This window comes from Hyperolius riggenbachi, chromosome 1 (assembly GCF_040937935.1).
Source record: "Hyperolius riggenbachi isolate aHypRig1 chromosome 1, aHypRig1.pri, whole genome shotgun sequence".
In the NCBI taxonomy this organism is placed as follows: Eukaryota; Metazoa; Chordata; class Amphibia; order Anura; family Hyperoliidae; genus Hyperolius; species Hyperolius riggenbachi.
The window spans coordinates 268,850,375-268,863,780 of NC_090646.1; the positions used below are offsets into that span (position 1 = coordinate 268,850,375).

General features: G+C 40.6%; 1 protein-coding gene across 1 annotated transcript in view; it reads right to left on the bottom strand.

Moving 5' to 3' along the window:
* Positions 1-13,406, bottom strand: part of CCDC158 (coiled-coil domain containing 158) — a 65,902-nt gene that overhangs the window by 15,358 nt on the left and 37,138 nt on the right. The window contains exons 9-13 of the mRNA XM_068232707.1: positions 12,142-12,244; positions 4,196-4,306; positions 3,868-4,065; positions 2,914-3,387; positions 693-861 (exon numbers count right to left, since the gene is read on the bottom strand). Of these exons, the coding sequence (XP_068088808.1) occupies positions 693-861; positions 2,914-3,387; positions 3,868-4,065; positions 4,196-4,306; positions 12,142-12,244 (1,055 nt within the window). The remainder of the gene's footprint in view (positions 1-692; positions 862-2,913; positions 3,388-3,867; positions 4,066-4,195; positions 4,307-12,141; positions 12,245-13,406) is intronic.

Below are 13,406 nucleotides of genomic sequence, written 5' to 3' on the forward strand. Positions count from 1 at the left end.
CACGTATTGTATTTGCCCATATGTCCCGGTTATTACACCGTTAAAATAAAGGTGCAATTCTTTTCGTTTTGCATCTATCACTATTTACAAGTTTAAAATAAAAAAAAAATATATAGAAATATTTCATCTTTACATTGATATTTAAAAAGTTTAGACCCTTAGGTAAATATTTACATGTCTTTTTTTTTTTTATTGTAATGATTTTTTTTTTTATATTGAACATTTTAATTGGGTAGTTTTGGGAGGGTGGGATGTAAACAATAGGTTTATAATGTAAATGTGTGTTGATTTTTATTTTTTTTAACTTTTAGTTGTAGTATTACTTTTTGGCCACAAGATGGCAGCCATGAGTTTGTTTACATGACGTCACTCTAAGCGTAACATACGCTTAGAGAGACGCATGGGGGAGGTAACAGCCAGAAAAGGCGCAGCTTCCGAGAGAACGTGTCGCTTTTTCAGCGGGGGAGAAAAATCGGTGATCGGGCACCATAGCCCGATTCACTGATTTCCTGGCTAACGAACCGCGGGCCGGGAGCGTGCGTGCACACGCGCGATCGGCCGCGGTAGCGTGCACGGTTCCTGGACGTAGTTTCTACGTCCAGGAACCAAAATAGGTTAATAATCATTCACCAAACATCTAATCACATATTATAGCCAGCACACTTATTTACCTGTCAGGCATGCAAACTCACTCTGTGTTTCCTTCAGCTCAGCTATAATTTCTTCCTTCTCTTTCCTCAGCTTCTTGGCTGCATGACTCTTTTCAATACATTCATCAGTCAGTTTGGCTTTCTCCATATTTAAAATGCTACACGCGTCTTCCAGCTCACAGATTTTAATATCATTATTCTCTGCCATTACCTGCAATACACATACATATACTGTTCAGTAAGCCAGCACCTATTCAGTAAGGAGACCTTGGGCTAGACTCCTTAACACTGCTACTGCCTACTGAGCACGCCTTTAGTGGCTGCAGCTCTGGTGTTTTGAGTCAGCCAGGAGAAAAGTGTGATATAAATGTTATTTGTCTTGTCTTATCTAAACACACTGAATGCACTTAATATAAATATATAGAAACAAAAATGATTGCCCCTTTATTCCATGTGCATGGGGCTCTGCCCTCTGAGCAATACCAGCACATGTGATCCACAATATTGGAGGTACACTGCAAAAGGAGGTAGTAAAGCCTCCCTCACTTTACAGAGCACCCTGGTCCATGCATGAGAGGGAAGGCCCTGGGAGGTGCACGTGGTCAAATCCTAATGATATTAGAAAGGTAAAGCGGCGCTCAACATCCCCTCTTCAACAGATTGTCCACAGTATAATAATCAATCTTCCCAGAATTCCATATAGTCCACTGGATCCTCATATACAAAACAAAAACGCTCACCAGATTTTATGGCCGATCAATTACAATCAGCAAATCACGTTTGTGGCCCAGCCAGTAACTTCCAGGTCTTTCAATATCCTTCAGCTTCTTACACATGTAAAATAAAAAGTAAGGTGCAAGCACATAGCGTAATACTGTTTGGTCTTTAATTGCAGTTATATACACCAGTGCACTTCCAACTACTGCTCCAATGTCACCCGGTGTATCCTCCACCAAAACAGTAATACAAGCCTCTCACCAGATATCATGCGCTGACCGGCAAGGACCAGCATCAACAGCGTGTGGCATCAGCCAATTTCTTTCTCCACAGTTTGGATCAATACAGCCTAATACTCAGAGAGATCTTAACATAGCGTAATACTGTCTTTATTTTAAAAATTTTAAAAGTAGTGCACTTACAAACATCAAAGATCAATGCGCATTAAGAACAGCATGTAGCGTCTTCCGTGCTCCGCAGGCCACGCCCTACTAGTTTCGTCAATTGACTCATAAGCCCCTGATGAGTCAATTGACGAAACTAGTAGGGCGTGGCCTGCGGAGCACGGAAGACGCTACATGCTGTTCTTAATGCGCATTGATCTTTGATGTTTGTAAGTGCACTACTTTTAAAATTTTTAAAATAAAGACAGTATTACGCTATGTTAAGATCTCTCTGAGTCTTAGGCTGTATTGATCCAAACTGTGGAGAAAGAAATTGGCTGATGCCACACGCTGTTGATGCTGGTCCTTGCCGGTCAGCGCATGATATCTGGTGAGAGGCTTGTATTACTGTTTTGGTGGAGGATACACCGGGTGACATTGGAGCAGTAGTTGGAAGTGCACTGGTGTATATAACTGCAATTAAAGACCAAACAGTATTACGCTATGTGCTTGCACCTTACTTTTTATTTTACATGTGTAAGAAGCTGAAGGATATTGAAAGACCTGGAAGTTACTGGCTGGGCCACAAACGTGATTTGCTGATTGTAATTGATCGGCCATAAAATCTGGTGAGCGTTTTTGTTTTGTATATGAGGATCCAGTGGACTATATGGAATTCTGGGAAGATTGATTATTATACTGTGGACAATCTGTTGAAGAGGGGATGTTGAGCGCCGCTTTACCTTTCTAATATATGCATAACGAACTGTGAAACACACACAGATTATAAGAGAAGGCGATCCATCTGATGTTATATTATTTAAGATTACTGTATTGAGTCGTTTTTGTGAATTTAAGTGAGGAGCGCACAGCTAGGATTAACCATCCCTGATTGTCAAATCCTAATGATGCCTTGAATACTAAGAAACCCTAGATGTCCATCCTCTTCTAGGTAAACAGATACAAAAGGTCATTGATGATTTTTCTTTTCTTGGAGTCAGTTATTTACTCATGGGAAAGACACAGATACAGTGTTAAATTTATGTTAGAAAACAAGGAACACAGTGCTAATATACTACAGATAAACCTGGGAAGAAAATCAACTCCACCAATACTATACAAAGTGTATTTGAAAGCAACCAGTATTCTGAATGTGCATTCACCTTATTATACTGTATGATGTCATTCATTAGAGAGGCTTCCTCTATGAGCTGGCACCTCTCAGCTTCCAGCGACCCAATTTTCTGGTTCTGCTGTCCGACTACTTGAGTCAAAGTTTCAACTTGTTCCCGTAGAGTCTTTATCATATTATCTTTCTCTATCAGAAGCAGATTTAGTGTTTCGGTATCTTCTAGCATCTGTGAGGTTTGTTCCAGGACAGTTTTGAGTTGAAGCACCTCCTTCTTTTTGGCCTCTGCATAAGAACGCAGTTTCCTCAGCTCATCCACTGCATTCTTTAACGTTTTTTCTTTTTCTGCCAAATGAGCTTTTAATTCTTTCACAGAATTCTCAGAGTGTTCCAGGCTCTGTGTTTTAGCAGCTAAATCCTCTGTCACTTTTTGCAAGCTACGTTTCATAGATTCCAGCTGGCCTGTTGTAAAGTTCAAATGTTTCATCTTCTCCTGAATAATTTTCACCTTCATGGAAACAAAGCATAGCCCCTATTTACCATATCTCCCAAATACTTATTCCTCATTACCACATACATGCACAAGTACTGTTATCTGCAGGGATCAGGATTCAATCTCTCAGGCTAGGAAATATGCATGACCATACAAACAAAGCAGTTTCCAGCAGGTGGTGTGCATTTGGGGGTTGGTTGGGTGTTGTTGCTACAGATCCAGCATACGGGATCTTTAGGTGATATCAGGGGGAAGGGGGCTCCTATACACACCAGTTTCAGGCAATTTCAGAAGTAAGGGTCAATATTAGCAACCAGACAAAGCAAATTCAGATTTAGCACAGTTTTTTATTAAGAGGGCTACTTAGTCCGTTTGTGCCTCTAAGAATATGCCAGTGGTTCTGGGTCACCATCTGGGCACACTGTACTTTCAATAAAATGATAGAACTCGAGCACAGTTACGTAACAGTAAACTAAATACTATCTAATAAAAGACCTGCTGAGCTTCCATTTGGCGGCTGTCTTCTTTCATCACATTCGCCAGTACTTGCAGACGCTCTACTTCCATGGCACGCTCTATAAGCTCTCTTCGCAGGTGTTCATTAGCCACCTTTCCAGCATTCTCGTGATCCTGTAACTTCTTGTTCTTCTCTTTTTCCAAGTCCAGCTGTTTTTCACACATCTTAAGGGCTTCCTGTAAGTGGTACAGTAATGTAAAATATATTTCAGTCCATACAAGGTTATGTCGATGCATTATCATTAGTCTTCCACAAGTCTGCAGGAAGTCACATCTATTATACATAAAAAACATATTGTATGCTTACATTTAACTGTGTGAGCTGATTGCTGAAGTCCTGAGTGGCCCGAGACTGTTCACTGTGTGCCTCTTCCAGGGCTGTGTTGGTTACTGACAATTGATGTCTGAGCTCTTCCACCTATTTTAGAGCATGAAACAGACAATTGAGATTCAAAGTGCACCATCTGGAGATACTATTGGTTAAACTACTCCAGAAAAGTGTGCAGTCCGCTGCTATTTTTAACTACTATTTTTCACTGGCAATTAATCATGTTGCACCTTCCCCTGGGAAACACGTGCCAGAAATCTGCATAGGCAGAATTTTATTGGGGCTGCATATCATTTAAAGAAAATCCCATAGCATGGCACTGGACTGGGAATGAAACAGGAAAGAAATGTTTAAATGTATACATTTTATTTTTTTTTGTCCTGCAACAGTCATTAGCAGCAAAATATTTGAATAATGTGCAGAATCTGTCTTTGTACTCCGTATTCTGACCAATGACTGTAAATCAGTTGGGGAGACAATTAAAGAAATGAAAGAAACAATTTGCCTGACTGACAGATCCTGAAATTACAAAAGTAACCTTGAGGAACATAAAGACACAGACTATAGCATACACGTTTTTAGGGCAAAACATTTGAGAATGAATAGCTTGAGAGGTGTATTTATGTAATGCTTCATAGAATGAGCCACACATATTAGAAACAATTACAGAGGCACCTGTGCATATCAGAATCAAGTGCACATGCTACTAGTATACATACATCAAAAACAACATAAAGGTAAGGTGTGTACACATGCATAAAGCCTATTGCCCTAGGGAATCAAGTCTTGACCCTACAGGCGACCATTCGGAAGCCAAGTGCTGTACAGACACCAGGAAAGAGACAATGGCCTCAATTCACCAAGATCATGCTGGAGATAATAAGGCAAGAGAAAACTTACCTCCACACGTGAGAGAGTTATCTTACCTCTTCATTCCTAAGGGCTGGTTCACACGGGCGTCTGCTGAGCTTTTGCTTGGCATTGCGTTCAAACGCCAGCGTTTAAACGCCAGCGTTTAAAAGCTAGCTTTTGAAGGCTTTTGAAAAGCGTTCAAGGCTAGCAGTTCTGGTCTCTGCTATTGTTTCCTCGCGTTTACCGCCTCTGAAAGCAGCATGTTGCTTTTGAGACTAGACGCAACGCTGGGATCTACTGCCAGGCTTTCATGAAAGCCTGCAAAAGCCAGCTCTAAACGCTCCCATTCACTTGCATGGGATGGCAGTAGATCCCAAAAAACGCTGCGTCTGAAACGCTGCGTTAAACGCCACAAAAACGCCCGTCTGAACCAGCCCTTAAGTTACCTCTCCTGTAGTTAATTTACCTCCTCTGTAGTTAATTTACCTCCTCTGTAGTTATTTTCACATGCAGCTAATGAACAGCTTGTCTTTAACTCTGGAGTTATTTTAAGGATTGGAGAGTTAATTTAAAGACAGAAGAGTTAACTTTAGGCTTGCCTGAGGTAAAATGTTTCCTGAATACTACATGCCTTATCACCATGGTAACAACTCTAGAAGAGTTATTAAAGACAGGAGATAAGTTTAGTGAATTGAGGCCTTTGTCAAATTGCAGCCCCTCAGCCCTGCTAGGTTCCCAAGATACACTTACATAAACCTATCTAAGGAACCAGGTGGACTTGGACTGGAGATCTGCAATTTGGCATGGAAGCAGCGGTGGTGGTCCCCTCCCTACCCTCCAAATTTGGTGGCTGTACAAGGCATGTTTGCGGAGATCTCAAAGCTCAAATGTGATGGGGGATTTGACACATGCCCACATTTGCTAATGTGCAGTCATTGAGACTCCCTCAACACAGCCATCCCCCCCAAAAAAGAGTAGAAGAAACGAGGAAAAATGATTGGTATGCAACAATTATTGATGTATAAATGTGTCTTAAAATGTACCTGAAGGGAAAAAACTGCCTCAAATGGGTGGTTACCTCAGTAGAGTGAAGCCTCCGGATAATCCAAAGGCTTACCCTGTCCCCCTTGCTTCCACCGATCCAGCGCTGGGCCCCTCAAACCTTACCCACAAAGGCTTTGTCGAGACTGCCCAGTTTATCGCCGAGCCAAAGTTGCTCTGTGCGGTTACGTCTGTGCTCATTTACAGATAGGAGTGTGGCTGCAAAATTCCAGTGTCCCAGGGCTAGATTATTGGTCTCGAGGAGGACATATGAAACCGCTGGAGGTTCCAGAGGTGTTCCTCTACGGAGGTAAGTATATAACTTTTTATCCTATTGATCTCAATGTTTGTTTTCTTTACACTTAATGGGCCTGATTCACAAAGCTTTTCTGTTAAATTATTTCTCCTTATTTGACATAACTCATGGTTTAGCTCTCCTTATTTGACATAGCTCATGGTTTAGCTCTCCTTATTTGACATAACTTATGGTTTAGCTATCCTTATCTATTTATCTCATGAATTATCTCTCTTTATGTGTTTATCTCATACATTAGCACTTCTTACAGTTAAGGTGAAAATTAAGTAACCTTTGTGAGTCAACCCCATTGAGTGTAAAGAGACTGCACCTGCACAATGCACTTTTTGGTTTAGGTCCGCCTTAAGCAACCTGGTTTTCCATGTTTGGTGTTTCTGCAAGTCAGTGTCCATCTCTGGGCAGAGATCTAAATATGCCAACCTCAAAAGCTGATTTTTGGGGTGAAATGAGATCTGTGCCCCTACGAATTCTGTCTTTAAGATGTGATCACATGACCAAAGCAGCGGAGTTGAGTTTTTTCTGAGGGAGGGAGTAATTTTCAAATTTCTGTAGTTTGGACTGTGCGGCATTGCTGACATCACACTGTGAGAGCCTTGTTGCATTGTGGGAAATGACAGCTGTTTCCAACTGCCAAAAAAGCAGCATCTCTTTCCACAAACATCACTTGCCAGCAGTAAAGATGTCACCATGTAATACATTTCAGAATGTAAATCAGGGAGTGGAAAGATTTTACAATAGGCAATCACTGACGAAATCATTTATAAATAATTATTGTAAAAATTAAGCACTTTTTTAATTACATTAATTTCACTGCAGTTCCTCTTCAAAGAGAAACTCTGACCAAGAATTGAACTTTATCCCAATCAGTAGCTGATACCCCCTTTTACATGAGAAATCTATTCCTTTTCACAAACAGACTATCAGGGGGCTCTGTATGACTGATATTGTGGTGAAACCCCTCCCACAAGAAACTCTGAGGACCGAAGTACTCCTGGCAGTTTCCGGTCTGTGAAGCTTGTTGCATTGTGGGAAATAGCTGTTTACAGCTGTTTCCAACTGCCAAAAAAGCATGCAGCAGCTACATCACCTGCCAACAGTAAAAAGGTCACCATGTAATAAATGTCAGAATGTAAATGAGGGATTTAAAAGATTTTACAATAGGCAAACACTGACTAAATCATTTATACATAATTATTGTAAAATGAAGCACCTTTTATTACATTATTTTCACTGGAGTTCCTCTTTAAGCAAGTAAATATACAAGACAAACATTTCTCATAGTAGTAGGAGCAGTATCCAGCAGATGAAGAAGTGATTAGTCACGTGGCCTGCTTCCATCCAAATTTAACTGCATGCCTTACAATCGTCCACAGTGACCTAACTGCCTGCTCTATAACAGCACATCTAAGGCAAGCAAATGGGTAACATATCCTTTAACGCCTAAAAATGGATAATGCTATCTGCAACATGATATGTTTATACTCAAACTGGAGAAGGCTCAGCAATAAAAAATAAAAAGACCACAAAAATAAAATGATAATCTGTAAATATGTGTAACACATTGGAAGGTTCATAATGCTCTCATAGGACTAGCTAAAGAAGAACATTGCAATACCCTGGGCATATGATGTAATACAGAGACTATAAATATAACAGTGTCAGTCACAGGAGTACAAGTGGGTCACGTTAAAAGTTTGGTCTCGGGCCAAAGCAGGGAAAAGGGCAAAGACAGAGCGTATATATGATAACTGAGACCTCTCTTCAAAGGTCAGTAGAAAAAAAGTACAGGCCTCTTAATGCAGACAGCAAGTGGAAAATTAACAGGTGCTTCTTTTTATTTTATTACTTTAAATAACTAAATGAGGTACTTAGTTGTGGCTCTTTTTTAACTGCATATTGTGTAAAATGTATGACAGTTCGCAGTGCATACAGTTTTGTACATTGGAAACAAACCATTTTTACAGTACTGTATTAATTACCCAGCTGGCTAGGTTTGCAATGCTGAATTACCTGTGCTAATGTCAGATGCTTCTTGGCTGGACTAAACAGCAGTCTGTGTTTCCTCCAGACTCCTCCCCCGGTCCCATCATCACCTACATGAGTTAATTTCCCTTCCCCGTAGTAATCTAATACTATGTCTTTAATTTGCATTAGGGCTGTCTGCTACAAATGGACACTTAATTCATACTTTGCATATTTACAACAATACACAAGGCAAAATGTTATAACACAGGCCACACTAAAGGTTGAGTTTTCAAGAGTGAAAGTTCACAGTGACTCACTATACATTATCAAACATCTGAGAGTCTCTATAGGGTTCAAATCACTCAATCAGATTGGAATACCAGATCTATGAAGCTTTGTAAACAGAATAAAGCTTTGTTCAAACGCTAAACTGCGGTCATCAGAAACGAACAGCAGGTCGACCAATAATAGTATAATAATAATAATGATAATAATAATAATAATAATAATAGTTTTAACCTCCTTGGCGTTATGATCATTTCCAGATTTAGGGTCTAAAAGCCGTGTTGTTTTTTCACAAGCTTTTAGACCCTAAAAACAAGAAGAAAAAAAAACATCACAGAGAGATCTGCAGCAGCTCCTGCATATAACTCACTCAGGCACGGGATTACCTCTTTGAGCTGCGGATTTCAATCCCAAGCATGGAGGTTAAAATACTTCCTAAACGACAGTAAAAGACATCGGTTATCCTCCATGTTGACCAATCCGTCCTGGCTGATCATTTAGGACGATAATCGCTGTTAGTCGTTTGTACCAATATGATAACAAACAATCGGTCCATTTAAAGTGGACCTTAACTCAGAACTTCATATCAGCTCTAAAATATACGCAACAGCATAATAACCTTTAAATAAAAATATTTGTTTGTTACAGCTGATACAAATCCTGCAATAAGTCTGCAGTTTATCTTCTTTCTGCTTTCATGGAAGAAGACATATTGTTAACATTCTGTGTTTACCAATTAGCTTCTCTGCTGTGGCAGTCAGCTAACACAGCTAAGGGATCAAATTACAACTAGGCTAAACTCTCTAAGTACATACAGGGTGCATTTCTATATGCTTTCCTTCTGTCCTGTGCTAGAGATCAGGTACATTTTAAAGTGCTCACATGTGCCAAAATTCACACTTCCGGACCCATTTTCACACTTCTGCTAACAATACGATGTCTTATCAAATATCTGCATGTGGAATATATTTATGGAAGTGAACATGGACTTCAGTCAGATATTTAATGGTGTAAATCATGCAAAATGTGGAATATATGAATACTCCTGTAACATAAACCTGGACTAAATTGCATATCCCCTGTACTGATAACTGTGTACAAGGGTTCCTTCTTCCAGCTCTGGCTCTGTGCCACAGGCTGGTCAAATAGCATCCCATTAACCCCTGCAGAACCAGAAGGAGTATATTGGTCTTTCGCTGCATTGTACTGTTATGTGGAGGTCCAGAGGGTGGTTCCAACAATACGGAGCACTGACGTGACTTCAAATTCAATAAATGGTTAGTGTTGTGTTGGTAAGGGTTATTGCTTTGGGTGTGGCATAGATTTGGATGGGTAAAGTGAAGGTTAGGAGGATATAAGCTTTAGATGTAAGGGTTAGAAAGTTAGCCATGAGCAAGTATTATGCTTCCATATTTATTTCCTTTTAAACATTAGCAGTTGCCTGGCAGCCCTGCTGGTCTATTTGGCTGCAGTAGTGTCTAAATCACACCAGAAACAAGCAAAGCATACAGCTAATCTTGTCAGAACTGACAAGAATGCCAAAAACACCTGATCTGCATATGCTTGTTCAGGGTCCATGGCTAAAAGTAGAGAATCAGCAGATTAGCCAGGCAACTGGTATTGCTTAAAAGGAAAACTATGGCAGCCTCCATATTCATAGGGTTAGATATTTGGAGGGTCTTTTTACTAAGGTGATCATATAATTAAAGTTATCCAATTGACGAGGAAAAGCAATGTTAATACACTGAGGAGGACTGCATCGGAAAGTACCATGGTATTAGCAATCCAGTAGCATAAAATGTTCAAACTGCGACTGCTCTGTGAGGAAATAAAGAGAGATATTAGGAATGTTATGGTGATCACTGGTGTCCCCAGATATGATAAATATCTGTGTCCTCCCTCCACTACCACCCACCTCTATTCACACAAATCTGTAAATTCTTCATAGCTGAACTATTGTGTTTACAAAGAGCTTTTCAGACTCTGATCTAAAGATGGAGATGATTGGGTTATGCCTGTATTTTGACTGATCCATTTGGCCTATAGGTAACTTTATGATTGTTTGTTTGAAGTGAAACAAGACATTTCCTGTAACTGCACTGAGCCAGCAGATAATCCACAGGTGTGACAGCCAAAAGCTTCTGAAATCTGAGCACCGTACATGTAATCTGAATGATCAAATGTAATCTGATTTATGGGATAGGTACCTTAACAAGTACCGCACCTACACCACTTAAAGGAAAAGAAACCTGAGATTAACAGGTACCTTTAAAATAAACATGACCCCTGAAAGTTTATGCCAAATACCAGCTACTCCAGTAATTTTTGCTGCTCTCCTGTGCTTAAATTATTTGGGTTTTTTTTTTCATTTTTATCCTGCGTCTAAAATTCAAGATGGCTGCCATCATTCTCTTCTACTTCCAGGTCAGTGTCAATCCTCTATTCACTGTGTGTATAGTTCTTCATAAAATAATGTAAGCAGGGACATGTATGTATTTGGAAACAAACCTGCAGACATATACACATAGGCACAACTTTTATTTATTCCTGTGAAACAGAAGGCAAGCACGGCTGCTGCTGCATATGCCTTGGATCTGTGTGCAGTCATCATCATTATTGTGCTGTGGTGTGAAGCTGTTATGATCTTTGCCCATAGACCAATAACACGGCCAGAGAGAGGCAGGCTTGAGCAGAATGCTCAGTCGGGGGTTTTTACAGACGGGATTACAAGCACACGGGGCAGATCGGAATGAAACAGACAGAAGGGTAAGTGTCTGTTCTCATGTCAACTATTAGTGTAGAGTATTAATTACATCAGGTTGTTTCATCTCAGGTACGCATTAAGCCTTGCACACATGTACGAGGCATGTCACCTGGCAAGGATCAGTACTCGATCCCTTGTGCGACACTGCTGGTGCAACACTGAACAGATGTGTCGCTAGCCTGTAGGCTGGTGAAGTGTTCTGTTGCTATGCGTAGAGAGGGTGGAGGGTAAACAAAGCAGCTTGAGAGTGACAACACATGGCAGGTGGGGTGAGTGGAGAAACAATGCCCTGAGCAGCTGGGGGAGGGGGGGATGTCAGGGGCTGCTGTACACTCGTTAGATTCTCGGCAGTGGTAGTTATCTAGAGTGTGTACACAGCTTTATACATGGACAGTGAAAGGATTGTACCCAATGTTTTATTGTTTAGTGAAAAATCTCTAATACATGTTGCTATTCTTTTCTGTTAAGCGTTCAGCTCCACAATATTCAACACTTTTTCAAGCTGTTATTCTTATCTAAATTTATTTATCCTCCCGAGGTCCCCAACACTGTATTATATGCATGAATAAATAAATAAAATTCAAGGGAGTGAAAAACTGTAGTCAATGACACAAACATTTGTTAGAAACAACACTGAAAACGCCATCTGATCTGAGTAGATCACCATGATTGTATTACCAGAGAATGAGATTCGTGCCCCACCTTTTCCTTGTAACATTTCTTGCAGTTTTTGAGCTCAGACCGTAGTTGAGATACTACCAATTCCAAATTTGCTATATGCTCTTCATACTTTTTGTTCTGTTTCCTGGAAATGAAACAATGCAATGAAAATAGGTAGTTAATGCTATGAAAGATGCTAGCAAGCTCAGCTCCTTTACACTGAAAACAGAGATTAACACACCCTAAGGGCTCGTTCCCACTATCGCGAATCCGCATGCGTCCAACGCATGCGGATTCGCACATGTAATGTAAGTGGATGGGCCTGTTTCCACTGTTGCGTTGTTGTTTTGCGTTTTTTGGTGCGGAGAAAAAACGCACAAAAGAGCCAACGATTTCGCCTGCGAGGCGAATTCATGCGAATCGCATGCGATTCGCATGTAATGTATTTGATAGGGAAATCGCATGCGGTTTTTCCATACGTATTTGTATGCGAATTCGCATGCAAAAATGCTTACAATAAAGTTTTTTTTTTTCAATTTTTTTTTTTTCACAATTACCCACACACCTACACAAGCAAGGCCTTTTTTACTACTTCCTGTGTGTGTATTCCAAAACGTCTGGCAGCCATGGAATACAGTATAGAGAGCCTGGTAGCCTTGGTACATGCAAATCCTTTTATATATGATAAAAGGCTGCCAGGCTATAAGGACAAAGCACTTATTAAGAGGACATGGCACAACATAGCAGAGGAATTCACTCCGGATTGGGAGGACTTGTCATCGTCAAAAAAAAAGGTGGAAGGTGAGTGTTGATCTGTGCACTTGTAATATGTTTTGTGAGTATTGTGATTGTTTTATATGAGTAACGGCCCATAATGTGAATGCCAGGTGCTTGCCTCGTGCTTGCCACAGGCCACTGTACAGTCACACTGCAGATTGTACCCTGGGTGTAACATTCAACCCTCCCCCCCCCCCCCCCCCCAATTGTAGGTGACTCATGTAGGGGAGTAACATAGATGTGCCTGCAAAATTTATTATGAAGTCCAACAAATTCACAACCCAGCGGTTGTGCAGTCGACAACTGGGGGATGATCACGCACCGCGTGTGGCGCACGTTGCCTAATACACGCACTTCCGGCAGATGTCATGTATGCCTAGCATTTGTGCTATGGGGTTACAGTTTGTATACGTACATAGGTTGATGGCATTATTGTTGAAATGTGCCTTAATGTAACGTCAAATTACCCGAGCACCAAGAAGCATGATGTATATGAATGTGTTTGAGCTTTCGCTCAAGCAGTCAAAAAC